Source organism: Pseudogymnoascus verrucosus (assembly GCF_001662655.1).
Source record: "Pseudogymnoascus verrucosus strain UAMH 10579 unplaced genomic scaffold scaffold_49, whole genome shotgun sequence".
NCBI classification, from domain to species: domain Eukaryota; kingdom Fungi; phylum Ascomycota; class Leotiomycetes; order Thelebolales; family Thelebolaceae; genus Pseudogymnoascus; species Pseudogymnoascus verrucosus.
The window spans coordinates 209839-235857 of record NW_017263700.1 but is presented as its reverse complement, the minus strand read 5'-3'; the positions used below and the strand labels follow the sequence as shown (position 1 = coordinate 235857).

General features: G+C 52.4%; 11 protein-coding genes across 11 annotated transcripts; 6 read left to right on the top strand and 5 right to left on the bottom strand.

Moving 5' to 3' along the window:
• Nucleotides 1-1586: 1586 nt before the first annotated feature.
• VE01_08803 (uncharacterized protein) lies at nt 1587-3477 on the bottom strand. Its single transcript, XM_018278222.2, has 3 exons — nt 3047-3477; nt 2266-2931; nt 1587-2198 (listed from the first exon to the last, which is right to left on the bottom strand). The coding sequence occupies exons 1-3, from the start codon at nt 3128-3130 to the stop codon at nt 1728-1730; spliced, it is 1221 nt and encodes a 406-aa protein (XP_018127145.1). The 5' UTR covers nt 3131-3477; the 3' UTR covers nt 1587-1727.
• A 572-nt stretch (nt 3478-4049) lies between these two features.
• Nucleotides 4050-5709, bottom strand: VE01_08802 (uncharacterized protein). Its single transcript, XM_018278221.2, has one exon. The coding sequence runs from the start codon at nt 5425-5427 to the stop codon at nt 4567-4569; it is 861 nt and encodes a 286-aa protein (XP_018127146.1). The 5' UTR covers nt 5428-5709; the 3' UTR covers nt 4050-4566.
• Nucleotides 5710-6692: 983 nt separating this feature from the next.
• VE01_08801 (uncharacterized protein) lies at nt 6693-7319 on the top strand (the record flags this gene model as incomplete). The annotated part of the gene is made up of 3 exons (XM_018278220.1): nt 6693-6824; nt 6929-7021; nt 7077-7319. 3 exons carry the CDS (start codon nt 6693-6695, stop codon nt 7317-7319), a joined length of 468 nt encoding a protein of 155 aa, XP_018127144.1.
• Nucleotides 7320-7978: 659 nt separating this feature from the next.
• Nucleotides 7979-14167, top strand: VE01_08800 (uncharacterized protein). Its single transcript, XM_018278219.2, has 3 exons — nt 7979-12083; nt 12135-12800; nt 12856-14167. Exons 1-3 carry the CDS (start codon nt 8394-8396, stop codon nt 13777-13779), a joined length of 5280 nt encoding a protein of 1759 aa, XP_018127088.1. The 5' UTR covers nt 7979-8393; the 3' UTR covers nt 13780-14167.
• Nucleotides 14168-14292: 125 nt separating this feature from the next.
• On the top strand, nt 14293-17613 carry VE01_08799 (uncharacterized protein). Its single transcript, XM_018278218.2, has one exon. The coding sequence runs from the start codon at nt 14483-14485 to the stop codon at nt 17447-17449; it is 2967 nt and encodes a 988-aa protein (XP_018127110.1). The 5' UTR covers nt 14293-14482; the 3' UTR covers nt 17450-17613.
• VE01_08798 (uncharacterized protein) lies at nt 17597-19379 on the bottom strand. The gene has a single exon (XM_018278217.2). The coding sequence runs from the start codon at nt 19187-19189 to the stop codon at nt 17831-17833; it is 1359 nt and encodes a 452-aa protein (XP_018127111.1). The 5' UTR covers nt 19190-19379; the 3' UTR covers nt 17597-17830.
• A 155-nt stretch (nt 19380-19534) lies between these two features.
• On the top strand, nt 19535-20867 carry VE01_08797 (uncharacterized protein). Its single transcript, XM_018278216.2, has one exon. It carries the CDS (start codon nt 19949-19951, stop codon nt 20792-20794), a length of 846 nt encoding a protein of 281 aa, XP_018127118.1. The 5' UTR covers nt 19535-19948; the 3' UTR covers nt 20795-20867.
• Nucleotides 20868-21071: 204 nt separating this feature from the next.
• Nucleotides 21072-22640, top strand: VE01_08796 (uncharacterized protein). The gene is made up of 3 exons (XM_059464007.1): nt 21072-21564; nt 21615-21852; nt 21904-22640. Exons 1-3 carry the CDS (start codon nt 21171-21173, stop codon nt 22055-22057), a joined length of 786 nt encoding a protein of 261 aa, XP_059319411.1. The 5' UTR covers nt 21072-21170; the 3' UTR covers nt 22058-22640.
• Nucleotides 22641-22709: 69 nt separating this feature from the next.
• VE01_08795 (uncharacterized protein) lies at nt 22710-23293 on the bottom strand. Its single transcript, XM_018278214.2, has 3 exons — nt 23235-23293; nt 22967-23155; nt 22710-22853 (listed from the first exon to the last, which is right to left on the bottom strand). Exons 2-3 carry the CDS (start codon nt 23148-23150, stop codon nt 22810-22812), a joined length of 228 nt encoding a protein of 75 aa, XP_018127116.1. The 5' UTR covers nt 23151-23155; nt 23235-23293; the 3' UTR covers nt 22710-22809.
• A 152-nt stretch (nt 23294-23445) lies between these two features.
• WBP1 (oligosaccharyl transferase glycoprotein complex, beta subunit) lies at nt 23446-25250 on the top strand. Its single transcript, XM_018278213.2, has 4 exons — nt 23446-23629; nt 23700-23810; nt 23860-24581; nt 24634-25250. The coding sequence occupies exons 1-4, from the start codon at nt 23488-23490 to the stop codon at nt 25051-25053; spliced, it is 1395 nt and encodes a 464-aa protein (XP_018127117.1). The 5' UTR covers nt 23446-23487; the 3' UTR covers nt 25054-25250.
• VE01_08793 (uncharacterized protein) lies at nt 25156-25945 on the bottom strand. The gene is made up of 2 exons (XM_018278212.2): nt 25749-25945; nt 25156-25698 (listed from the first exon to the last, which is right to left on the bottom strand). Exons 1-2 carry the CDS (start codon nt 25771-25773, stop codon nt 25352-25354), a joined length of 372 nt encoding a protein of 123 aa, XP_018127114.1. The 5' UTR covers nt 25774-25945; the 3' UTR covers nt 25156-25351.
• Nucleotides 25946-26019: the final 74 nt, after the last annotated feature.

Genomic DNA, 26019 nt, shown 5'->3' with positions numbered 1-26019 from the left:
TTATGTTTCTGCAATCAGTACTTCTAGCAATACCACATTCGTTTCCAGTCACTGCTCGTTGACGTCGTACGTGATTTGTCGTTGGGGAACACAATTCTTGATTCCTGTCCACGGAAGCACGTCCAGCGTTCCGATGCACCACAGTCGGTCATTCTAGAGCAAGCGTCGTGACACAGCCAAGCTGGGGATGGAGAGTTTCAATGCCTAAAGTTTTGGCGGTGATGTGCCGGCTAGAGAGTTGTAGATGTGGCTCTCCGAGTAATGAAGCCGAATGCGCTTTACCGGTGCACTGATAGCAGGTATAATGGCAGCTTTTTAACCCGTATTCATTGGTTGGCAGTGGCCACAAGGCTGAGATGTTACAATGACACATCGACAAGTTTGTGATATTAGAACCGCGACACTGAATCAAGGATGAGACCCATACCGCATCAAGGATAGAAACGTGACGATTCGTTTCAAGATCGTGAGAAGGTTACAAGTGCCAACGAGTAAACAACATTGGGAGATCAAACAGACAGTAGAGTGTAGATCAAATACATAAAATCCCAGAAAGTAAAACAGAAGCTTTTCTCCCACTAAAACAGATAACATGCATATATCCAGCAAGGCTGTGCCAAACACGACAGACATGGAATTATAACTTGAAATAAACAGCACCTAGCATTAAGAACGCCACGCCAGCCTTCCCCAAGCAGCACAACAGGCAACCCATGAACGAAACGAAGTAGTACAATCGAAACACCCCCCCCAAAAAAGTGAGACAGAATGGCATGGAGTTGAAGATTGATCGAAGCTTGACCCTGATGCTTGACCTACAAATAGCAAATAGGCGAGATAGATCCCAGTGAACGGCTTTCCCCCATCCCTGTTTCTCCGCTCTAGAAATCCCACACCTTGGATCCCAGTTTCCGCTTCAGTAACTTCACGAGAGCGAGGGCGGTACGAGATATCTCTCGCTCTCAATCGACCATTGCTTTATTTGCCGGCATGCCTACTACGATGGTGGCGAAACAGCGGGGCACGACGACACATACGTACGTACTCACCACGACGCCCATCTCGATTCTCAAAACTAAACCACTCCCCCCTCCCCCCCGGCCAGCCGAAGAAACCACACTTACCTCTTCCAGTCCATCAATCCCAGTCTCCGATCATCATCACCGTCGTCATATGGCTTGAGTGGATTGATTGATTAATAAGTCTTATTTATGTATATTGTCTTCCCCCCCTCCCTCTCCTTCCGACTACCAACTGGGGAAAATCGGTGTAAGATATAAGTACAGCGATCCAACTAGTAAAAAAATGCATAGCCAACAAACAAATAGCACAAGTATCCGGCATCAATTAGACTGCCTAGATCCCCCGCCATCCTCCCCTCCTCTCCCGCCCTTCCTTCTTTTCCTCTTCGCTATCAAAAAATACCAGGAAGGAAGGAAGAAGGGAGAAGAAAATAAAAACACAGCTTTCCAAAAACATTTCCCCCTTCCCTTTATGGTTCAACGCCTTGTAAACGTCCTTGATGTGATGCGGCATGTAAGCATGGAAACATATTAGAACAACTCCCACACAACCCCCACCCCCCCTTCCGCCGCCATCCCCCCAGCCCGCCGTTGGTGGCAGGTTCCTGTTATTCTTGCAACATTTTTCTTTTTCTTTTCAGATAATCTTGGTCGTTCGTTTCAATTCTCCCAGTCTTGCATAAAGTTTCTGTTTTTCTTTTTCTTTTATTTCAGAGCGCAAGCCTCGTAGGAGCTGTATCCACTGCCATCAGTCCACTCGGTGAAATTCCCAATAAGGACATCCTGCATATTCCTCGCGGCCTTCATGAAGATCGTCTCGTACGGATGGATATTGAAGCCATAGTAGTAGTTATCATGGAAGAAGTCGTCGTCGGTGCAGCCCTCAATGTATCCCTTGGGGCTATTATCCTTTTTGCCGTCCTTGTCGTGGTCCTCGCCGTCGTGGGAGTGGTACACCAGGTTCAGCGCCTCGACCTCGTAGCCGGCGTTGATGATCGAGGGCGTCGAGCGGATCTCGCCGCCGATCGCGTTGACCATGTCGTAGGGGCACCAGTAGCCGATGCCGCCTTCGGCTTCGGGCTTCATTAGGATCTCAATGCCGACGCGGTCGAGTGCCCAGACCATGGATTGGACGTGGCCCTTGCCGCCATGGCAGTTGTAGCTCATGCCCGCCAACTGTATCGCGTTAGCACTTGTATCATGACTATATCGGAGGAATTAGAGTGTGTGAAGTGAGACATACCTTCTTCTTATCCGTGAGCATGCCCCAGAACGCCTCGCTCCAGCAGTCTTTACTCCAGATCGGCATGAACGGGCCACGAACACTCGCATTCATAAGCATGAACCTCTCATACCCCTCCCAGAACTTGCGTCCGCCGCGGTCACGCCCGCCCATCGGGCTGAGCTTGGTTCCCAAATCGTTCCACTCACGCAGCAGCGCCTCGCCATGCGCGCCCATATCGAAGCACTTATTATCGCGCTTCAGGACCTCGATGTTCGTGATCTTAGGATCGTACCACGGCGACGTCTCGTACACGGGGAGGATGGTCTCGGCATCTGTGTCGCCGTTGAAGCTGAAGACGAAGTCGGCGCCGGCGTACAGGCCGTGCTTGATGAAGAACTCGAGATTGCGGCGGTTGGTGGGCGACTCGGTGTAGACGTATGAGATGAGGGATTTGGGGCGGTCGCCGCGGAGCTTGGCCTTGTCCTCCATCAATGCGTTCTGGTCCTTCTTGAGCTTCTTTTCCTGCTCGGCGAGCTTGGTTTCCCGCGCCTTGAGCGCATCTTTTTCGGCGGCCACAGCGGCGAGCTGTGAGGCTAGGTTCTCGGCTGCGCTGACGGAGGCGGTTGTTGGGGGGGGGTAGTGGTCATCGTGGTTCCATTGCGAGACGACATTTGGGAAATGGCCCTGGGAGAGAAGTTAGTAGCGCTCTGGTTAACGTCGTCGCACGGTCCCGGATCGCTTGGGATGAAGTGAAGTCTTCAGGAACGACCGGGACGCGGTGGTGGAGGGCAGAGCATACCGTAGCTCGGAGTCCAACGGCTAGGACCCAGATGGCAAGGAGCGCGACGAGCCCAGTGAAGAGTCCAAAGCGCCTAGAAGCCATCTCGCCGTTCAAATGCAATCGGTGGTTCGGGAGACGGTGTCACAGTCTAGTTGTGGCGTATCACGGCGACATAGGGGATCTATCAGGAGACAGCAGGGCGTGCAGTTTTGTTGACTGATCTTCTGGCGGCTGGTGGTCAAACGAGTGTGGATGCCTTCTTGGGAGAGAAAGCAGGAGTTTGGAACAAAAGTGACGAATAACTTCTGAATAGGATCCTTGACGACAATACGATGATAGGTGAGGCAAGGGAATGAGTGAAGAAAGATTGATTTGGAGGTGGTGGGTGTGGGTGGCCACACTATGCTTATTTTTGGGATAATCTTGTTCGGAGGTCGCGATTAGAACTAGTACAAACGACGATGTACTACATGGTGCTACATTACAGTACATTTCTACATGCGGTCCATGTGTTCAGGTAGAGAGAAATTGGCGAAATTTCTGTGGAATGGCGAGCTTTTTACTTGGCGATCAGCCGATGTTAAAGCGGCTCAGGAGTGTACTAAGTATTTCTTCTTATTCCTGGGTTTATATTCTACGATTATTATTTATTATATGATTTATAGAGATCGCTATAGGGATTATTAATATATCCATCCGAGTAAACTGTTGAGGGCATTTGAAAATATCGTGACCTGGACTTTTAATGTTCGATGTTTCTACTTTTTAGTAGGGACTCGAACGATAAGGACGGTCACAGACAAGTACCGCCGCTAGTCCAGAAACGGATGGGGGGTTGCTGCTAGCACCCAGTTGTCAGGGGTTATACAATTTCACACATACAAACACGTGACTGTTAAATTGCAATGGTGGAGATTGGGAGCCATGAAGAGATTGACGTTCAACGGCAGGCGGGTCCACACGTTCATGTTCGAGGCTTCCAGACCATAATACGGGACGGGATATCAAATTGATCATATAGCTCGTAAAATAATGTAGTCATGTCTCTGATATTACTAACTAGCAAGCCGGCAGAGAATCCGAGCAAGCAGCGACTACCTATATCCTCTCTATCTATCTACCTCTCTCTCTCTCTCTCAGGCCCAGAACTCGACCCCGACGCGCCATATATCCTCGCTTGCCTGTTTGTACAAACCGCCGTTCGTTGACTGTTGTAGCCCGTGTCTTCCCCCGTGTCCAATCCCCGCTTTTCGTGCAAAAGCTGCAATGAGTTATAAAACAAAACAAAAATGAAGTCCAATCAGTATGGAGCCAAAATGGCCAAAGTTCCTTCCTTCTTTCTCTCCTCTCTCGCAGCAAAATCGCCCGCCATGGTATTACAACGATCTCGCTCCCCTAGCAACCCGCAGCCTGACAAATCTCCGTATTCGAAGGCGTCACGCGGCCTCGCTCTCGATCCAGGTAAAAGGAAAGTAATCAAGCCCATTCTAAACACCAGCGCCATGCAAATATCCCTCCGCTCTCTCTCCGCCACGCGTCTAAAAGTTAGATGAAGCATTGACAGGACGCTGCGGGGCGTGGTAGCTCTCGAGCGTGCTCTGGAAGGGGTTCGAGGTGGAGGCAGTATCCGGCTTCTCGCCCGGGGATGTCATCATCAGAGCGTCGTCCTCCTGGGCCCTGCGAGAGGACCGTCTGCGGCCCCAGAACTTCCAGAAGACCATGAAGATGAGGCCTAGGAAGATGGCACCGCCGACGCCGACCACTACACCGATGACTGTGTTCTTTGTCTTTGTGCTCATGCCAGACTCGGTATCTGGGGTGTCGTCGATTGGGGAGGCAGTGTTGGTTGGGATCAGGGACGTAGCGACGGAGGTGGTCTGGTAGGTCTTTCCATCGCTTGTCACGTCAATCACGGTCGTGCGCTTCGACGTGATGGTGCTGCGGGGAGGAGCGGTGGTGGTGGGCTTTGATGTGGTAGTCTCAGACGAGTCGGTTGTCTCGGTGGAGTCAGTCGTCGTCTTCGACGATGGAGTATCGGAGGTTTGTGAAGGGGTCGACGACGCTCCAGTATCAGAGGGAGTAGTCGTCGATTCGTCCGATGTGGTTGTGGTTGGAGGTTCCGTCGTTGTCTCTGACTGGGAATCGGTTGTAGATGTCGTAGAATCGGACGAAGTTTGGTCGGCGGTGTTGGTAGTTCCTGAACTTGGGATCAAGCCATCCAGGATTCCGGAGGAATCTTGTCGAATATGTACTACATTCACCACATTGTTCCTGGCGGCTACCTCCGGTCCCCCGGCCTTTTGGACCCCAGAGATGCGATGTCCGTCGCCGGACAAAACGAAAGAGGCGACCAACAGGGTGAGGAGCGATAACCTCGCGGGCTGTATAGAAGAGAACATGATGTTCTGTGTGAAGGGAATTCTTGTGTGCGGTTGTGTCGATGACTGGAGTTCTATCTCCGTCGTTGAGAGGGTCGAGTGCACAGTAGGCAACGAATATCCCGAGTTGCCACCGAAGTTTTTGTGTATAGGTCAAACTTCTCGTGGGCGGATGAAAAGAAGGAGGAAATAAAGATTCGAAGTCACTTGATGGGCTAGTCAAGCCTGTAGATAATGAAAGAAAAGAAGAAAATAGTTAACAAGTGAAGGTGTTTTGTTGATGCTACCAACGTTCAGGGCTTACGTTAGGGGACGTGAAAGATTCGTGGTCGGGCGGGTGAGATGACTTCGTATTCCAAACAGCATGGGTCCGTGGTGGAGACGGGTACAGAGATACATGAGCACTTATCGCCGTTAGAGCGGGAGCAAGGAGAAGCACAACGTTGAGAAACCTAGATATTCAGGCACTCACAGTCACTCTCAGGCACCCACAGGCACACATTATTTCTTAATCAGGGCAAAATTGGCAAAATTGGGTCAAGGGGGTTCTTAGGTGAAAAAGATCCGGCAGAATTTATGCCGTTTTCGGCAAAGCGGCGGGCGGGAAAGGCTTCTCGGGGCCAATCACTAAACTTGTTCTATTTATGCAACCATTGGAATACGAAACCCCTCTTCCTTTTTGTGCCCATCTCTGGAATATCATTGTGATAAAGATCATCATAACTTCCCAGCATATATACACAAGCAAAAAGATATACCGGTTATAGTGAACTGACGTATGTCCTATAGGATCCCATATATATGCGGTCTGGGGGGGAATAACGAGATGCGGATGCCAGCTGGCAGCACGGGAGCTAAATGCACAGCCACTACGTTCTATCTCCGACACGAGTTGTCTGAGGGAGCTGCCGACAACAGCAATTGGCTTGTCGCTCGTAAGGGCTGAAACCCCACAGGTGTGCGAAGGTCCGATGATGCCAGAAGAGCGCGCAAGGACTCTTGTGGTTGGAGTTTAACCTTTTTGATGGTTCCAGGACATAGCCACAGTCCAATGACGATGTCTTCAAGGGAGAGCGCCACAGCGTCGACGAGGCTTCGAGGTCGTGTCTTGGCGTGTCATTCGGGTTTCAGGCGTTGGATTCCTCAACTCGATTCCACGCCGCCACCAAGGAAATGGTCATATTGTAGGTTGAGTATCTTAAGATAATCCGTTCTTTGACGTCTTTGCTTCTTACTTTCTATTCCTGTTATTATCGCTCGAATCTCTAGTTTGTTGCGTCCTTACGATGTTACGCCACGTGCAGTATATCGCCCTATTTGTCCTTGCCGTGGAAGCAACGGCCTGGAGCCATGCGGACATAGATTTAAGACATGAATTCGGGAATGTGTTGGTGCCGCGGCAGACCACAAACCTGCAGGTATGCATCTCTACTATTGTCGATATACTGGAGGAGGGCATTGCAGATAGGACTGAGAAAGTAGTCGGGCCAACAATACAATGGAAGCTGATATCCAGATACAGACCTTCACCGGCGCACTGGGAGGCGCTGCCGCCGAGCCCATAACGAGCACTAATGACCAAAACCGGCCCTTCGAAGTTGCCGGTGATACATTTGTATGAATCCCAACCAATCCACCCACTCCTCACTTCTCCTAACAAACCCCTACAGACCGACTTCAAGTCAGCTGCCAGCCGCACCTGCGATAACCAGAAAAACGCATGTGCAAAGATCGCCAACAGCGGGGGCAATAGTAACGGTCTGCAAGTGAGTGACTGCGATAAACAGCGGGAAACCTGCTTGTCGACGCAGGATAAGGCGACGGTGACGAGTTTCGACTCTTCGGCGAGTAGCCAGGCGCAGGCGCAGGTGGTTACCAGTGATGATGAGTTTACCTACTTCTGCGACCCTTGAGAGGCTGTGGAAAGTGTTTGGAATAGCGGAATACGGGGTGGTCGGCTGGCGTTTATGGGGAAAGGGGGGTTGGATGCGACTGGGAGTCTGGAATAACCTGTGATGATGATGCCAATGAGGGATTCAATGAGGGGACTAGAAGTCCGGAATGACCTGTGGTGATGTTGGCGTTGGAATTGTCTCAATATTGTACATGAATAGGCTCTGGGGTGCCATGCATGGGCTTCGATCGATCTGACTCAGGCCAAATAAACATCACACTGTCTCTCGCCTTGGCTCTGTCGAATGGTGCTCGTATTGATTCTTGGCCTACTGTACCCTGCGACAAGGTCGAATTGGGCAGGTTCGTAGGAACCGTAGGATTCTCTGGGCTGCTTGTTTCAAACGGCCAAAGGGTGCCAAGATGTCGACGAGTTAATATCTCCACGTTCTTTTACCCTTTATTAATCTCCAGCATCAGACAGGCACGAACGTATTGACAAAAGATACATTCTGTACTTCATTGTGGCCGTGTTAAACATTTGTGGTCGTGTTCGATGTATGTACTCCGTAGCACCTGTAGGAAGGGATAGTGGGGAGAGGGAAGCCTTACGCACCGCCACACATCTTTCCGTGGTTGAAGGCCATTGGCCACGTTATCACCCCCGGTCAACCGCAACATCAGCTTCGCAGTTCAAGTTCAATTGTGTGAAGGGAGTCGTTAGAGAATCACAACGTCTCTTCCAACGTGCTCTAGGCTTGTTAGAGCAACTCACAGTGGCTTGAATTGATCTCTCGTTTGCAGCAGGCTAGTTGCACATTTACGAGAAACCCAGCACCTCGTTGTCGTGCTTTCAGTCCGAGTGCTCCCGCTGTCGCATAGCTGAGGCTCAACGACGTCGCGCGACACCTCAGAATAGACGCTTTGTCGCCATCGCGCGCCCGCGGAGATCCCAACGACTACCAGAACATTAATGGGCGCTCTCACGGCAATAGTTTGAAGTAAACTGCTCATTGTGCAGCAAGCCGATGGAGAGATCGGGAGCGTCGATGGTCACGAAACCCCGCATACCTCGAAACTAAGACCTATCCAAGATGTCTTTCCGCCAAAACGGACAGCATAGATATGGCCACGTCCCTCCGCAACAATATGGAGGCCAGCAGCCAGTTCAGAATGCAGGCCTTGGCTTGCAGCGACAGTCAAGCTTCGACAACGGCGATGATGCCCAGTTCTTCGACAATACGAATGGCACACGGCCACCGCCGGCGCAGCCAAACGCTTACGCGCAACAAAACCATTATGGGAGCCAAAGATCACATGGAGGAGGACAAGACGAACTATATCTAGATGGGTCCGGCAGGGGCCATCGATCCCCGGAGCGACCACCATATAGTCCACAGCCTTCCCAGTATACGAACCAGATGTACGCAGGACAGGGCGGTGGAGTGCCGCAAACCCCGAGTACACCGTCAGCATACAACCCACAGCACTTTCCACGGACGCAGTCGCAGAGCCAAGCGCATGTTCAGACGCCTAATTATAATCCTCAATTATACAGCAGCCAAAGTGTTTCTTCGCACCACCACCCCTATGTCCCGGCCGCGTACCAGACACAGCAACCCCCGGTGCCGCCGCGGCCACCCGCGCAATCCCCTTATATGCAACAAGGACCGAGTTATGGAGCATCTCCTATTCCACAACAGAACCAAACATTCAATAGCCCGCCTATTCAAGCGAGTCCATATTGGTCCCCCCAGATTCCTCAGTCTCAGCAATATGGAGCTGCGCCACAAGTCCCCAACCGAGTGCCTACTCAACCCGCATATGAGACCTCCTATGAACCCGCCTATGAGCCTTCATATACCCCGTCGCTACCTGCACCTCTCCCTCCCAAACCGGCTCAGTACTCAGCTCCGCCCCCAGCGCCGACGTACCCTGCCAACGGGACTACATACGGGTCTACCAATGATTACAGAGCGCAGAGCAACCCATCCCCATACCCAGCAGTTACGCAAATGCCTATGGGCCCATCATACTCTGCTGCATATGACGACTTCGGTGCCGATGCGTATGGAGGCAGACCCAGCCGCGCCTCAAGCAACAGCAACCCGCCCCAACCAGTCCCAGTGGAGAATGACGTGCAACACATCAGTCAGCTTCGACGGCATCCAACTGGTCGCGCACTCCCAACTGCTCCTGCTATCGAGGACACAGACCCGTTCGATGATGATCAGGATAGACTATCTACTGAAGCCAGGGCACAGGAGCTGATGTTCCAAGAGATTGAGGCTGCTATTGGGGTAAATACTGTTAACAGGACTCAAATAAGCCAACCGCACGCTCCAATGAGTGGAGACCTACTCGATAATGAATTCGGCGACCACCCCAATGGTTTAGGTTCTGAGGCGCGAACACCAACAGCTGGCCAGACTTCCGAGCAGATGTACGAATTCGAAGACAGTGATGAGGCGGAAGCTGCTTCTGGGGTTTTGGCATTGAAGTTAGCCGAAGAGGAAGAGGCCAATCAGGCCAACAGAGGTAGCATGGGATCATTTGGGCTTTATTCCCAACAACGGCCTCAAGAGGCATCCCAGGATGCCAGCAGCGACAGTGATAATTATGCGGTGGGGATGGATCTCACGATGCTTGGTGGGGGTCTTAATGTACCGATGTCGTACGGAAACGACATTGCAGTTCGGGATGAGATGCAAGACGAAAGCCGCCCTTTGCCAGACATGCGCGGACGGGAAGCGTACGCCCCTCCGACAGCATCTGTGCTTGGAGGCTTGACTTACCATCATATACCTAGCGATGACATACACCATCCGTTCCCCCCTACTCACGACCCAGGAGCAGAAATTCCAGCCCTACAACAACAGCACCGGCGTAGTTTTGACGAGGGTGATGAGAGATCATCGCTTGGGTCCCGCTTGACGACCGAGTCACGTCTCAGTGGAAGGTCAGGAAGCGACAGCCCGTCGAGGGAGGAGTTTCCGGATATCCCCTACCATCCCGGCATTTCAGCAGCATCTGCCCACAATCGACCCTTGCCAGCGGTTCCTTCTTTAAGTGAAAACAGGACGCCGCAATTGCTCCCTGCTGGATCATACCGTAACCCACCGAACCAACAACAGGACCCACAGAGGACATCCCAAATGTACCCTCCGGATGGCCCCGAATCGTATGCAACCCAGGATCTTCTCAACCCAGGAGGACAGTTTGTACCCAGATCGGCATCGTTGACAAGCCATAGTAGCACCCCTCTCGTGGTCCCCCCTATGCGCTCAAGGACGGATGCCGAGGAGCGCCAAGCCAGACAGCGCGCTCTGAGAGGCCACGGCGTCGATGGATTTGATGCAGGAACGCCGCAATCGACAACGCCTCTTGACCTGCCAGCACTCCCACCAGGTCGACGAAAGAAGGCCACGCCCGAAAATCTCAGGTCGTCCGACTACAAGAAGTGCAGAGAGCCGTGGGCGTTGAGCGGCATTGCCGACTGGATCCGGGAAATGTACTGCGGGGAGTCAGGGGACGGAGAAGCTGACCTGCGTGTGAAGTCCATTCAAGACTTGCTCGTTGCCCTATTCACGCACAAAGTACCTACGATGAACACTGCTGATGCAGAAGTGATAAGCGCCGTCGTCGTGAACGATATGCTGCAGGCCAGCGTGTTGGTAGAAGACGAGGAATGGGTCAAGTTTGGCCCTGGGGAAATATCCGGAGTTCTCTGGCAGATGAGCGGTTCTGGCTGTTACTCTCCGAAGGTTCACGAGCACGAGATTCACGGCCGCTGCTACTCCCATCACTGTCATCGGACTCTGAAGAAGATCAACCTGCATGCGCAGAAAATGGCACCGGCGAAACGAGCCGAGCCCTGGCATGAGTTCTTCAAGCTCACCAAGTTGCAGATTGATGCGGCAGATAGCAAGGAGGTGCTCCGGCAGAACAATCTTCACGAAATTATCATGTCCGAGGATAAATTCATGGTGCAATTGGATGTCTTGCGGACGATTTATAGAGATGAGCTTCAGGCCTGGCAACCGCCGATTATTGGCCAGGTCAAACTTCCTCGGTTCATCCAACAGGTCTTCGGTAGGGCAGAGGCTGTCAAGAATGTCAACATGAACCATTTGCTGGCACAACTCAAGTACCGCCAACAGGAGGAAGGCCCATGGGTTACAGGATTTAGTAGCATCTTCCGTGAGTGGAAACGACGAGCGAGCCAGGTATATTTGGATTATGCTGCGAGCTATCCAAATGCCACTTATTTAGTGCGGAGGGAGATGGAAAAGAATGTACTCTTCCGCCAGTTCCTCGACCAAGCACAGAGCAACAAAGTATCTGATCGTCTGGGGTGGGATACCTATCTCTTCGCGCCATTGAAGCGACTGCAGCAGTATACTTTACTGCTAAAAGAAGTTCTTAAGCATACATATGTTGACAGCGAAGAGAAAAGCAACCTCATAATCGCCATCAGGGAAGTAGATGATATGACTCTCGCCTGTGATGAAAAGGTCAATGAAGAGAATAAGAAGATCGAGATGCAAGAATTGCAGACAAAGCTATTCATGCGCCCCGGGTTTAGGCGTGTTGATCTTCACTTGGATCATCTTGGCCGGCAACTTATCCTACAAGGAGACCTGCAACGGCCTGGTAGTAGTCGCTTCAACTGGCTGGAAACCCGTGCTATTCTGTTTGATCATTACCTCGTGCTAGCCAAGGCTGTTGTTCAACGCGACAGTTCAGGCCTGAAAAACAAGGAGGTTTTCGATATTTCGAAACAGGTAAGAAAACCATCACCCCTCACCTTATCCAACTCTCTAACCATCTAAAAGCCTATACCGATGCAACTTCTCGTGCTAGAAAGCACAAACGATGAAGCGGTCGTGAAATCTAAGGGGTTGGGTAGTGTAACGACAGTTACGAGATCGGCTCCTTCGACTTCAGACTCAAGGATTACCCGGGCATCTACGGCATCAGACCGCCCTCCGTTAGACCACGCCTCGACTAACACGTCATTGAGTTCGATGTCGAAAGTTTCTTCCAACACAACTGGTGAATTTGATGCACGATCCATGTTTCCATTCCGAATCAAGCATCTCGGGTCTCAGGAAGTGCATACACTGTATGCACCCAGCGCCCAGAATCGGCAGGAATGGTGTGAGAAGATTATGTGGGCCAAGGAACGCCATGCTGCATCGCTCTTTTCTCAAAACGCGGAGCCTTTCCGGCTAAAGGTTCTAGCCGACACTGCATTCGCCATCGATCCAATGCAGGCTGGTGGAAGGAGCAGTGCTGGGATTCCAGTCGTTGGAACGCCGTTGGACAGGGCAATTAAAGATATCGAGCGGGAGTATGGCCATGCAAGACAGTCCCCGGTTTGCCGAACACAAGTCAATTGCGCGACAGCATTCGCCATGTACGGCAAATCTATGGTTGCTATTGGTGCGGATAACGGGGTCTACATATCGGAGGTCAACAACCCCCGAGGATGGACAAGAGTAAGTTGATTTCCAGCCATATGCGGTCGGAATAGCATACTAATTACTTCCACAGTCTATACAGGCGAGTCGCATTACTCAGATAGCAGTCCTCGAGGATTTCTCTATCTGCCTCGTCTTATCCGATAAATCTCTCATCGCCTATCACCTCGATTCCGTCGTCCCCGTCTCCAACTTCCCAGCACCGCAGCACGACTCAGCGCGCCGCGCTCCGCAGAAGATCTCCGGCTCCCGCGAAGTCTCCTTCTTCGCCACGGCGCGGATGAAGGATCGCACACTCGTCTTCTACAAAGGGCGCGGAAACATCGCAACTTCGTCCTCATCTACATTCAAGGTGTTGGAGCCTGTCTTCCAGAAATCGTCTGAGAAGAAATCGAAACTTTTCGGGCGATCCAAGACGGGTGGCGGCACAACTGAGTTCTTCCGCGAGTTCGACGAGTTCTATATCCCCGTGGAATGCTTCGGTATTAATCTCTTCCACTCCTACATCGCCGTCTGCACAATCAAGGGATTCGAGCTCCTCACACTAGACAAGAAGATTACGATGAGCATCCCCGACCCCAACCAGCCCAACATCGCATCCATAGCCGACCGTCTCAAAGACCAGAAGCCGCTAGGCATGTTCCGCCTCTCCGACGCCGAGTTCCTCCTCTGCTACCAGGACTGCGGCGTCTACATCGACAAGCACGGCGAGGTCTCGCGCAGCGTGGTCCTCGAGTTCGTCGGCAAGGCCAAGTCGGCCGCCATGTTCGGCGCGTACCTGATCCTCTTCGACACGGACTTCGTCGAGGTGCGGAACGCGGAGAATGGCCGCCTGAGACAGATCATCGCGGGGAAGGACGTTAGGTGTCTGGATTACGGGGTGCAGGGCGCGAGTACGATGGCGAGGAGGTCGCTGAAGGTGGCGATGGCGCATCCGGAGATGGCGAACTGTCAGCTGGTTGTGGAGTTGGTGCTTAATGAGGGGCAGAGGGAGTAATGCTTGTCGCCTTCGAATATCAAGAGGAGGGATGGATGCAACAAATAGTCGTGATGCGGAGGGGCATGCGATGATGATGAGAGAGGGACGCGTTTTATGCAGATATCATGTCATGAGGAGATTCATATGTGTAGATACCACGGCGTTTTAGTTCGTGTTTTTTACCGATTTGGGTTGGGGAGGCGGGTTAATTTTTTGAGTATAGAGGCTTTTGGTTGCCTTCATGATGCGGGATGAGGGGGGGCCCGGTTTATATTTGGTGATTAGATAGGAATGGATGATGGATTCTTCTTCATTATATGAGTCTTTATTTACTTGGTCGTGGTTGGAGATTATTTATAAATTTATAATATTACATGGCACGAATAATAGAGACTATGAACACCACTATTTTTTTTTTGGAAAGTTTAAGCTGATGATATCTGTCCCCCTATTTGTATTATTGAGTAACCAATGTGACAATAATAGCCTCTAGTAATTGAAAGCCTTTATTTTGATTACAGTTGCTGTAATCACACCTGCCACCTCCAGTCCCCCTTTAGATTTTTAGCCAGCATAGTACGTCACCCCTGTCACCGCACCACCGTCCCCTCCCGGCCGCCGTACCCTCACGACATACATCATCTCCAATGCACAGCTCCCCCCCAAGCTCTCCAGCTCCCCAAACCACGCAGAGGCAGCACGCCTCACCAACTCACCAAAAATGCGCGCCTCATCACCACTAGTCCTCCTCTCCCTCGCGCTCTCCCTCCTCCCCCCCACCACCGCCGTCTTCGCCGACGAAGCCTACACCACCGACTTCCACCACGCGCTCCTGGGCCTCCCCCTCCCCAGCACGACATTCTTCCACCGCCCGCACGCCGATCCCAAGTCCGCGTCGCTCCTCTACACCCTCAGCGACCTCGGTGTGCTGGGAGCCGTCAACCCCGGCACGGGAGCGCTGGTGTGGCGCCAGTTTCTGGCTGCGAAGGCGAATCGTACGAATGAGTTTGAGGCGGGGGGGAGGGTGGATGGGTACCTTCGTGGTGTGGAGGGCGAGAAGAGGGTGCTTAGTGCGTTGGGGGGATATGTGAATTCGTGGGATGCGGTGACGGGGAGGGAGGTGTGGGGGAATGAGTTTGTGGGCAAGGCGAGGGATGTGGAGGTCCTGGGCACGGAGGGGGAGGAGAAGGATGCGCTGGTGCTGTTTGAGGGGGTGAAGGGAGGGGTGGTTAGACGCCTGGATGGGAATACGGGGGCGGTGAAGTGGGAGGTGGAGGGGGAGAAGGGGGCGGTGCCGGTGCAGGTTAGCACGGATACGAAGAGTGTGTTTGTGATCAGTCTGCATGGGGCGTGGGGTGGGTATAACATCAAGGTCACCAGCTTGGATCCGGTTACGGGGAAGAAGGTGAACGAGCATACTTTGGCGAGCAAGGTGGATGTGCATACCCGGGAGGATGTGCTCTTCGTCGGTGCGAACGTTGCTGCGCCGATTGTGGCATGGGCTGATCGTGATCTGAAGACCCTGAAGGTCAACATTCTTGGCACACAAGCGGTTCACAGTCTCTCGTTGAGCAAAACTCCAGAGGAGCTGACAAAGGTCGTCATTCACGCGCCGCATTTGATCCAGTCTAAGCCCCATTTCTTGGTTCACAGCCAGACGGCGACGAGCCATTGGGCTGATGTGTACCATGTGGACATCGCGGCTGCAACTGTGAACGAGGGTTATCACCTCCCCAAGCTTGCTGGTCCTGGTTCGTTTGCGACAAGCTCCAGGGATGCAAATGTCTTCTTCACTCGGATCACGGACGACGAGGTTACAATTCTGTCATCGAACTCCCACGGTGTGCTCCAAAAGTTCCCGCTGGCATCCGAGCCCGGCGCTGGCAGAGCTTCCTACGGTGTTGCCGAGGTTGTCAGCAAGACTGCTGATACTTACGCCGTCCGCTCTGCTGTCCTGACTACCAACCAAAACTGGATTATGATTCGCAACGGAGTGCCCGACTGGGCGCGCGCTGAGGGACTTTCCGGATCTGTCGCCGCTGCCTTTGCAGAGATTCCAGAGGAGGAAAGCTTGGCCGAGGCTTTGGATGTGGAGGCGCATAGCAACCCGCTCCAAGCTTATTTCCACAGACTCGCTCGCCATGTCACCGAGCTCCAGTATCTGCCTGGACATTTGCAACAGCTGCCGAAGCGGATACTCGCCAGTCTCCTCCCCGGCGACGCCAACCCTGTATCCACAAGCTTGTTGGCAAGAGACGGCTTCGGATTCCGCAAACTCGTGATTGTCGCAACTGAGCGCGGACGCGTGTATTGCCTTGATACCGCCGCCAGGGGAGCTGTCGTCTGGTCGCACCAGGCCTTTGAGATCCCCGCTGGAGAGAAATGGGATGTGAAGGGCATCTATGTTGATAACCAGAATGGCGTTACAAATATTATGGGAAGCGGAGGCGAGTGTATCATCATAATGACCATTAGCGGAGCTACCGTTGATATATCACCGCCTATCGAGCCATCGCACATCCAAAGCACCGCTCTGGTAGACAGCCCCTGGGGCAAGTGGCTTCTTCCAATTGGACCCGGAGGCCTCTCTCCACCAATTCCTAAGGATTATGCACCAAAGGACTCTCTTGTTGTCCGCGGCGCAAATGGCGAGGTCAATGGCGTCCAATTCACCCTCAAGGGAGACAACGCAATCTCAACCGTCACTTGGACCTTCAAGCCCGTCGCTGGTGAAAAAATCATCTCTGTCAATGCCAGGCCCCCGCACGATCCTGTCGCCTCCATCGGGCGTGCTCTCGCTGACCGCAGCGTGCTGTACAAGTACCTGAACCCAAACATCATCCTGATCAGCACCGTGGCAGAGGCAAAATCAACCGCATCATTCTACCTCCTCGACTCGATCTCCGGCACGCTCCTCTACTCCACCACGCACGCCAACGTCGACACCGCCCAGCCCATCACCGCCACCCTGAGCGAGAACTGGTTCGCCTACTCCTTCTTCGCCTCTCCCAGCGCATCCACCTCCGAGTCCGCCCTCCCCGAAGCACAAGGCTACCAGCTCCTCATCGCCGAGCTCTACGAATCCGAGCTCGCCAACGACCGCGGGCCCCTCGGCTCCGCCGCCAACTTCTCCAGCCTCCACCCTGCAGAGTCGCCAGAGGGATTCACCCTCCCCCACGTCATCTCGCAGGCCTACATCATCCCCGAGCCTATCACGCATATGACCGTCACCCAGACGCGCCAGGGCATCACGTCGCGCCAGATCCTGGCCACGCTCCCGCGTTCAAACTCCATCATCGGACTCCCCCGCAACCTCCTCGATGCGCGCCGCCCAATCGATATTAGCAGCAAGGCCGCCGCGGCGGCAGCAGCCGAAGAGGGCCTGATGGTGTATATTCCGCAGCTTGACTTTGATCCTCGCGGGGTGCTGACGCACCAGCGCGAGGTGGTTGGGGTGCGGGGTGTGATTGTTGCGCCGGCGCTGTTGGAGAGTACGAGTGTTGTGTTTGCGTATGGGGTTGATGTGTTTGGGACGAGGATTATGCCGAGTTTGTCGTTTGATGTGTTGGGGGCTGGGTTTAATAAGGTGGCGCTTGTGAGTACAGTTGTGGGGTTGGCGGTTGGGGTGGGGTTTGTGGCGCCGATGGTGAGGAGGAAGCAGATTGATTTGAGGTGGTTGAGTTCATAGGTGGGGGGGTAATGTAAGAATATAGTGGTATAAAACATGGTTAAAAATAAATAGAGGGTATTTGCGAATGAGCATGCAGCAACGGGCCTTGTGAGTTTGTCTTGGTAAAGCCGCAAATCGAGGCTATTTGGCAATATGGACGAATATTGGCATATCAACAACATTCGTTTATTCTCGTAATATAATGGATACTGTATAATATCAACGGGCTGCCATGGCCAATGCCACTGAGCCCCTATATGTCTCTCGCCATTGGCAAAAATTGAGTGGTATCTCCCTTCTAGAATATACCAGCGACCACCGTCAACAATCTTCTTGGCACATTACCTATACCTCATTACCACCCTTCTCGTGAATCTTCACGTCTACGTTATAAGACAATTAATTTCCAAACGCAGCAAGAAGTAAGAAATAACCCGCCACCAATGCAGCAACCGTCCCGCCAATGATACACCGGCCCTCCCACGTTCCAGTAATGTAGCCAGTTACGCCTACAAACAACTCCTCCTTCCTTGCTATCGCCCGAGCCGTGCTCCAGTCCGGATCAATCTCAAACGGCGGGTTGATGCGTGGATCCGAGCTAGTTGAGTCTTCATCCTCATCCGGCTCCGGAATACTCACCAACGGCACCTTGACGCTCAGAAGCACAGCGCGATGATCGCTAGTTTTGAACAGTGGTAGCGGTTCGTACTTCTGCACTTCAATCTTTGCATTGCCGTCTTTTCGCTCCATCCATTTAGGGGCCTCGAGGAAGAGAACCCGGTCTGTCCAGCTGGGCCAACGGTGAGATGCCCATGCCCACGCCTTCGTATCCTCGTCTGCAGTCAAGTATGGACCCTCGTCAAACTTGTACGTTGGGGGAAAGGTGATAGGTGCCTCGCTCAGGCCGTGGAAAGTCCTACCAGCCAATCGCTCCCGAGTGAGTTGGTCATGTTTGAAAAGGTGGGAGTAGTGTCGTGGACTCTCCACGGTGTCATGGGGTTGCGGAAACGAGACTTCGTGGTCGTCAGGCCCGGGCTTCGTATCGCTCGTGCGATAATTCAGATCCCCGGCGACGAACAAGTGGCTCGTTGGCTTGTATATCCCATTGGCGCTCTCGCCCTCCCCAAGCAGCGGCGCCTCCTCACTACCCACTCTTGCCCTTGCCGCATTTCCCCCCTCACCCCCATCCGCTGGGGTGAAGACTAGCCGTCTAACGATATTCTTCCAATCCTCGTTCCTCCGCTCCCAATCCCACTCCATAGCCGCCAAATGCGCCGCAACGAACGTGAGCTCCGTCTCCCCCCCACTCTTCGCATCCGCATACGTAAAGCGAAGCCCGACACCGCCTTTATTCCCCATAGAGCTGATACCCAGCCCCACCTCTCCTGTCTGGAGATTTTGTATCGCGGCCGCGTCGCGGGAGAACGCCATGATGCCCGTCATCCCGATGTTTCGGATCGCGACATTTGTGAAGATGCGCGGCTCCGAGTTAGAGCTGCTGCCTGCAACGGGGGAGTCGCCGGAGAGCTTGCGCGCTGCGATCTCGACAGCTTCGGATATGCGACTGAAGAAAGGGGAGAGCAGTGAGCCGCCGATTAGGCCGTGTGAGAGAGGGCTCATCTCCTGGAGGGAGATGATGAGGAGGTCGGGCACATGGTCAACCGCATTAAAGAGGGTGGATGATAAACTGGGCACATCGATGGCGTTGTGGGCGCAGTTGTAGGTGAGGACGAAGAGGTCCAGTGCTGGTTGAGACATCGCGGGGCAACCGTTTCGGGCGGTGACGAAGGGAGCGGGCAGAGGGAGTTGGGTAGAAATATACAAGCAAAAGAGGGACTGGTTCTATATCATGGCAGGGACCAAGGACATTTAACTCTCAAGCTATGAGGGTGTGGTGGCGAAGCAGCTTGGAACATGCACCTTGTGATCTGTGGGGACGAGAAGGCGGGCAGTGACATCCTCTCCTCTCAGCCTTGTGATGTGCCAGGCGGCGGTCTAGATGCTGTGGATGACTAAGCCACGATAGCCAGAACAAAAAGGCACCAGGGCACGTGCAGGGGTGTATCCTGGCAGCATTTTATTCAGCCTTGTATACAAGGCATAATTTTTAAGCGTTATTCGGTTCTGGTGGAGCTAACCGGAGTTATGGCTGATGGACGAGTCGCACCGGCGATAGGAGTAGCGCCTGCAGCAACCACCCCTCGGTTTCTTAGCATCTTTAAGCGTGTCGGGGAAAAATAACCTTACAACATTCATGCAGGGTATGATGTAATACCGATGCTAACACCGATCGTTCTAAGAACTTTAATGCAAGATGCAAGGAGATATGCTTCTCTCCGAAGGTCTAGTTCGAAAACCTCGGGTATATATAGTTAGGTCTGTTCGTCTTCAATAATGGTTTCATTCTCGGAATATCGTCAAGAGCTACACTTCTGATACATTTCATATCTACAACTTCAAATACACATCTCTTTCATTATAAAAACCAGCACAGCTCCACTTCACCCATCTCTTACAATGGCTGTTTGGTTTATCAGCGGATGCTCGTCAGGCTTCGGCGACCAAATTGCTCGACAAGCCCTCGCTCGCGGTGATAAAGTCGTCGCCACTGCTCGCAATGCATCAAAGCTCAGTGAACTCAAGAAACTCGGCGCTCTGACGCTCTCCCTCGACATCACCTCCCCCGACGACGTGATCCAGAAGGTCGCCAAAGATGCCATTGACGCCTATGGCTCAATCGACTATCTAATCAACAATGCCGGCTACATCTTAGAAGCAGCCGTCGAGGAAGCAAGCGATGCCGAAATCCGCGCTCAATTCAGCACAAACTTTTTTGGCCATGCCGCCGTAATTCGTGCGGTGTTGCCATACATGCGCGCGGCCAAGAAAGGGGTCGTTGCGAACCTAGGGTCTATTGCTGGATGGCACAGTGATGCTGGGTACGGATATTACAGCGCATCCAAGATGGCTCTCGTGGGTATCACTGAGGCACTACGCCAGGAGGAGGCTCACCTAGGTATCCAAGCCGTGATGATCGATCCAGGGTATTTCCGCACGAACTTCCTGGGTTCGGACGCGAAGATCCAGAGCAAAACTGTCATTGACGATTTGAGGCCTATGATGGACCCAGTTAGGGATATGCTGGTCAAGGTCAATCGAAACCAACCTGGTGATCCGGTTAAGGGCGCGGCAGTTATCATTGAGGTATTGACTCTCACGGGTCGTGCTTCAGGGAAGAAGCTTCCCCTGAGGTTGGCACTTGGGAGCGATGCAGTTAAAGTAATTGCCGGTGTTCAGGCTAGGCAAGCTAAAGAGTTGGAGGAATGGGCGGATATAGTGAAGACTACGGACCATGAGGATTAGACGGCGAATACTGGGTTAGGGTTGGGGGCGAAAGGGTTGAAACTGGGACATGTTCAAAACAATTAGATTAATAACCGAAATTATGATGACATGAAATCTTCTTCTGCTTGATTAGCTTGATACAAAATAAGGAATCTACCTCTATCATGAAGTTGTATAGGCACTGTAACGTCGATGCTACTTCCCCCGCGATTGGCGATTTATCACGTGGGATTTGAAGGCGGTGGAGCGGTGACCCCCCATTTCTGCCAGCCAAAAAATTACCCTCTCGCGACCACGACGGTTGCCTGAGAACCGATATTTTAATAAGTATTCCGAGGGCAGCGTAAGCTTCCATAAGCCTACATTCTTCGGCCCCAAACATACGCCTAACAAGATGACGGCTACAAAGACCAAGAAAAACAAGCGCGCCAACAAGGCCGTCAGGACGAAGCGCACAATAATCGAAGACGAAGACGGCTGGGCCCACGTCGTCGGCGGCCGAACGATCAAGCCTGACGCGACTAAGGCAAAAATCAAGAAATGGGGCTTCGATGTCGTGATCTATACCCTCGAAGAAGTAACGGCAAAATATGAGAGCCTAAAGGATAAATGGGAAGAGAGCAACGCCTGCAAGGAGCTTATAAAGCTCGTTCAGCCGTATGAGGGGAAGAGTCAGGTCAAGAATGTGGTGATTATGGGACTGGGGTCGTTTCAGACGCGGATGGGGGATTTCTCGAGGACTACTTTTACGCAGTTGGCTGCGTTGGCCACGATTAGGAAAACTTTAGGTGGGTTCTTCGTGATGGTGGTTAAGGAGAATAATACTGACAAATGGCAGCGATATTGGAAATTCCCGTGATAGCACAAGATCCAGCCTTTTCTCTCCTCGATAAAGAATTTTTGCAGTCTCTTGGCTTTAAAGTTTTCGAGAGCCCCGAAGGATTTGACCTCATCGACTCCAGCTCGTTGGTATACGCCATCCACTGCTATCCAGTCGTCTATGACGAAGTTGGAAAGAAGGGCCCGCCAGCTGTTCTTATTGGGAATGACCTTTCACGCCTAACCGATGAATCGAAGTAAGTTCTCGAGAGAGTGTTCATATCTGTCGCCACTAACACAGTGCGTAGGGATTTCATTAAGGTATATCCGGATATCCTGACTTGTTACGAAAGCCTTGAGAGCCTCTTCCCTTTTCCTCAGTCCAAAGACGATTCGCCTCAGTCCAGAGACGATTTCTCAGATACCATCTGGTACCGCAGCAAAATGTTTGAGTTGGATTGAATGACCCTGGAACTACGTGAGATCTGAAAGTTAGACCTGCTAAATTGGCCACAGAGGCATGGAGCCTACTAGAAACAAGCTCGCCATGGACAGTCGTCAGCACTAGGGTTTGCTGGCAAAGATGTGCCTGTGGTAAAAGAATCGGTTCATGATTGTCCCGGATATGGCGCTCTGAGGTATATGGCTACCTCGAGTGAGAAACATGAGGCACGAGGCTTAGCTCGCCTTTGGACACACACTGATAGCTCGGACACCGTATGTCCTATCCGAGCGAGTGTGCGCAATTTCTACACCCTTGAGGCTGTCAGATAACAGGGCGAATGAAAGCTATATAGATATAGCTATTAGAATAGCATACCAGTGATACCCTGAAATATTGAGGAGAGCTAGAGATATGTGCTTGTTTGGTCATGAGCTCAATATTTTAAGAGTGGATTGAAATACTAAGGTCGATTTGAACAACTGAGCAAATAGCTTCGCAACTTGACACCGGGTTACTTGATAGCAGGGAAAATGACCGTAGCTAATTTGTAGCCATTGTGATAGTTGAAATTGCCGTGGGTGGACTGTTTCGAGTGGAGCGCCTTGTCACTTCATCCCCAAAACATTGGAAGCAATTCTGAAGGCGCAAAACATAACTGAAATAGTTCAATTCCACACCAAGTATGCTTTCCCAACCTTATGTACAAACAACAGTTCCCTTGTCAACCACTCTTTGGATTCCCCAACACCATATCTACAACCCCAAGCCTCTAATCATCGTAGCCGCTCAGTTGTTTCCTTGGACCCGCGGGAACTAAAGCAAATCAATTAGCACGGAATTCTTCAAATTTCAACGAGGCCGCAGCCACCAATCGCTCGGCGTTCATTGTCACACGTATGTGCGTATTGAAGGGTGAAGGAACGTACTAGGATATGTCGAGGGAATCGGGGGTCTCGGCCCATCGCCCAAGCGGTGTCTGATCTTTGGTACTGTGAGAACAAGAACGGGACCAATGCTGCCAACGATGATGGAGTAGAAGATGGCGGGTTTCTCGATGGAAGCCCAGTGCAGGTACTTGAGGGGCTGCGAAAAGAAGCGCGGCACCGACATCGTGTCTGCGTCAAGTCTGGTCAGCAATTGCGACGCATAAATGGAACTGCAGCTATAGTGCAGCTATAGCTGGGTAATACACACCTGGATTGAGAGGTTCGCAGACTAATTGGAGAGGATCAGTGGGGAGGAACGCCGTCGTGATACAACCTGACTATTCGAACGACGTTGACGGAGCCGCAAGAATGTCCAAGCTCGGGCATTTGGTGACATCACGTGATATATATTTTAGCTCTGCCACCCCTGTTGGTACTGGGTCTTGGCATACGAGTCGCATACGTTTCCCCAAGCTCACTGATTGACGGTGCTCTGATTGCGCAACCAGACAACGACGACAATGAGGGTGCTACTGTCTTTTCTCATTCTAGGGCTGCTAGGCATTGCCAGTGCCCTTAGCACCAGTGGAAACAGATTACTGGTGGTACTGGAGGAGCTTGCAGAGAAGGAGAAGTACTCTAAGTTCTTTGGGGACCTGAAAGGTAAGCGCACGGCTGGGAGACAGAACTGGCAGATACAATTGGATTCCAGCTAACTTTCGGGTGATTGTAGGTCGGGGCTTTGATATTACATTTGAATCGCCAAAGAGTGATAGTTTGGCGCTGTTCGAGCTTGGCGAGAGAGCTTATGATCACCTTCTCATCCTCCCATCCAAGTCGAAAGGTCAGCACCCATTGAATGACATTGGACCGCTGTGTGCTAATTATAATAGGCCTGGGACCCAATCTCACTCCCCAAACTTTGTTGAAGTTCATCAATACCGAGGGCAACATCCTGCTCACCCTCTCCTCATCCAACCCGACACCATCAGCTCTCGTATCACTTCTACTTGAGCTTGATATCCACCTCCCCACCGACCGCAACTCGATAGTGGTCGACCACTTCAACTACGACAGCCTCTCTGCCCCCGAATCCCACGATGTCGTTCTCGTTCCCCGCCCAAGCGCTGTGCGCCCCGGTGTTCGCAACTTCTTCGGCGGCATCCTCAAGAACGAGGTCATCGCGTTCCCCCACGGCGTGGGCCAGACTCTAGGCAACGATAGCCCGTACCTGACTCCCGTCCTTCGCGCCCCCGGCACGGCATACTCATACAATCCCAAGGAGGAGGTTGAGGCTGTTGAGGACCCGTTCGCGGTTGGCCAGCAACTGTCTCTCGTGACCACCATGCAGGCTCGCAACTCAGCGAGATTCACTGTCTTGGGCGCAGCGGAGATGCTGGAGGATAAGTGGTTCAAGGGGAAGGTCCAAGTTGCTGGCGGCAAGGTTGCTGCGGCTGCGAATGAGGCATTTGCGAAGGAGATCTCCGGATGGACTTTCAATGAGGTTGGAGTCCTGAAGGTGGAGTCTGTTACGCATTTCCTCAACGAAGAGGGGTTGAAAACACCCAATGCTTCGTTGACGAACCCCAAGATCTACCGCGTCAAGAACACTGTTGTAAGTGGATTTTTTGTGCCAAAAGTGAGAATCATATACTAACTACTCCTAGACTTACTCGATTGAGCTATCTGAATGGTCGTGGAAGGAGTATGTCCCCTTCGTACCCGCCACCGGTGACGATGTTCAGCTCGAGTTCTCTATGCTCTCGCCCTTCCACCGACTGAATCTGGAGCGCACTCAGACGAATCCTTCATCCAGCGTCTTCACCACGACCTTCAAGCTGCCAGATCAGCATGGAATCTTCAACTTCCTGGTCGAGTTCCGTCGCCCCTTCCTCTCTAACATCGAGGACAAGACAACCGTCACTGTACGCCACTTTGCACACGACGAATGGCCACGCAGTTGGGTCATCAGCGCCGCATGGCCATGGATCTCGGGTGTTGCAGTCACAGTTGTTGGGTGGATTATCTTCGTGGGGTTGTGGTTGTACAGTGCTCCACCGGCAGCGAAGGGAAAGAAGGCGCAATGAGAAAGAGCTAGATTTTGCTTTTGAGACGTGAACGGGAACTGTACGAATACCAAAATCGTGTATAGATGATATAGTAGGAAGGAACACATGGCATGTCTGATTCCGAATAAATCGCTCGTATTGCCTTGCGCGCTTGTTGATTGTACACGGTTGTGAGTATGTATAGTACAGTATATCCAAAGATGTATGAACGCCAGCAATGCAAAGCGGCCTCTAGGTGATATTTTCCCTCAGAACGCCGCCCATGTTATACCCTATCCTCTTTCGCACACCCATTTTCCAAGCCCCAAGCCAAAACCTACGCCTTCCCCTCCCTAAACTTCTCATTCTCCACCTCCCTCCAATCCCTCGGCTCCGGCTCATCGCCACTCGTCTCCTTGACCCCCCCAAACGCCGCCTTCCCAGCATAAAGCTGCCCGCTCTTCTTCTCCGGCTCTCCCAACTTCCCCATCGCAATAGGCTGGTTCCCGCGGAACCGCTTGCGCATATCGACCATCCCGCGCTTGCACTCGCCGTATCCCCTCTTAAGCTGCTGGCACTGCGTAGGCAGGGTGTCGATGAGCGGCGGACGCAGACAGTCGGCTGGGGTGTTCCGTTGGATCATTATGCAGTCGGATTGCTGGAGGCATTGCGCGAGGGCTTCGCCTGGGGTGGGTTAGTGTGGGAGGGAGGAGGAGGGGGGTGGGGGGACGTACGGATGTCTTTGCAGGAGGAGGGCATTGTTGCGTGGAGGGTGCGGGATTGGCGGGGGTGTGGTTGGATGCGCGTGGGATGTGGTGGTTTGTATTGGATTAGCGCACGAAGGTAATGGGATTGAGGTTATTGCGTCGGATTGCGCGGTGTCTGAGGGTATCAATGCGATGCTGTGTTGTTGGCTGGCCCGGAGTTATGTGGTTCAGTCAATATTAAGGTTTGGCCTTGGCCTCGGGAAGGTTGTGGTAGCTTGACAAATTTATTGGTAGGGGT

What these genes read in the sequence shown, in the direction of transcription:
- VE01_08803 (XM_018278222.2), bottom strand. Translation starts at nt 3,130, where the DNA reads ATGGCTTCTAGGCGCTTTGGACTCTTCACTGGGCTCGTCGCGCTCCTT. An exon ending in CCGTTGGACTCCGAGCTACG is followed by an intron (nt 2,932 to 3,046) that starts GTATGCTCTGCC and finishes CTTCTCTCCCAG; the next exon opens with GGCCATTTCCCAAATGTCGT. An exon ending in TGCTCACGGATAAGAAGAAG is followed by an intron (nt 2,199 to 2,265) that starts GTATGTCTCACT and finishes AACGCGATACAG; the next exon opens with TTGGCGGGCATGAGCTACAA.
- VE01_08802 (XM_018278221.2), bottom strand. Translation starts at nt 5,427, where the DNA reads ATGTTCTCTTCTATACAGCCCGCGAGGTTATCGCTCCTCACCCTGTTG.
- VE01_08800 (XM_018278219.2), top strand. Translation starts at nt 8,394, where the DNA reads ATGTCTTTCCGCCAAAACGGACAGCATAGATATGGCCACGTCCCTCCG. An exon ending in TTTTCGATATTTCGAAACAG is followed by an intron (nt 12,084 to 12,134) that starts GTAAGAAAACCA and finishes ACCATCTAAAAG; the next exon opens with CCTATACCGATGCAACTTCT. An exon ending in ACCCCCGAGGATGGACAAGA is followed by an intron (nt 12,801 to 12,855) that starts GTAAGTTGATTT and finishes TTACTTCCACAG; the next exon opens with TCTATACAGGCGAGTCGCAT.
- VE01_08799 (XM_018278218.2), top strand. Translation starts at nt 14,483, where the DNA reads ATGCGCGCCTCATCACCACTAGTCCTCCTCTCCCTCGCGCTCTCCCTC.
- VE01_08798 (XM_018278217.2), bottom strand. Translation starts at nt 19,189, where the DNA reads ATGTCTCAACCAGCACTGGACCTCTTCGTCCTCACCTACAACTGCGCC.
- VE01_08797 (XM_018278216.2), top strand. Translation starts at nt 19,949, where the DNA reads ATGGCTGTTTGGTTTATCAGCGGATGCTCGTCAGGCTTCGGCGACCAA.
- VE01_08796 (XM_059464007.1), top strand. Translation starts at nt 21,171, where the DNA reads ATGACGGCTACAAAGACCAAGAAAAACAAGCGCGCCAACAAGGCCGTC. An exon ending in CACGATTAGGAAAACTTTAG is followed by an intron (nt 21,565 to 21,614) that starts GTGGGTTCTTCG and finishes GACAAATGGCAG; the next exon opens with CGATATTGGAAATTCCCGTG. An exon ending in CGCCTAACCGATGAATCGAA is followed by an intron (nt 21,853 to 21,903) that starts GTAAGTTCTCGA and finishes CACAGTGCGTAG; the next exon opens with GGATTTCATTAAGGTATATC.
- VE01_08795 (XM_018278214.2), bottom strand. Translation starts at nt 23,150, where the DNA reads ATGTCGGTGCCGCGCTTCTTTTCGCAGCCCCTCAAGTACCTGCACTGG. An exon ending in GATTCCCTCGACATATCCTA is followed by an intron (nt 22,854 to 22,966) that starts GTACGTTCCTTC and finishes GATTTGCTTTAG; the next exon opens with TTCCCGCGGGTCCAAGGAAA.
- WBP1 (XM_018278213.2), top strand. Translation starts at nt 23,488, where the DNA reads ATGAGGGTGCTACTGTCTTTTCTCATTCTAGGGCTGCTAGGCATTGCC. An exon ending in GTTCTTTGGGGACCTGAAAG is followed by an intron (nt 23,630 to 23,699) that starts GTAAGCGCACGG and finishes GGGTGATTGTAG; the next exon opens with GTCGGGGCTTTGATATTACA. An exon ending in CCTCCCATCCAAGTCGAAAG is followed by an intron (nt 23,811 to 23,859) that starts GTCAGCACCCAT and finishes TAATTATAATAG; the next exon opens with GCCTGGGACCCAATCTCACT.
- VE01_08793 (XM_018278212.2), bottom strand. Translation starts at nt 25,773, where the DNA reads ATGCCCTCCTCCTGCAAAGACATCC. An exon ending in CTCCTCCTGCAAAGACATCC is followed by an intron (nt 25,699 to 25,748) that starts GTACGTCCCCCC and finishes AACCCACCCCAG; the next exon opens with GCGAAGCCCTCGCGCAATGC.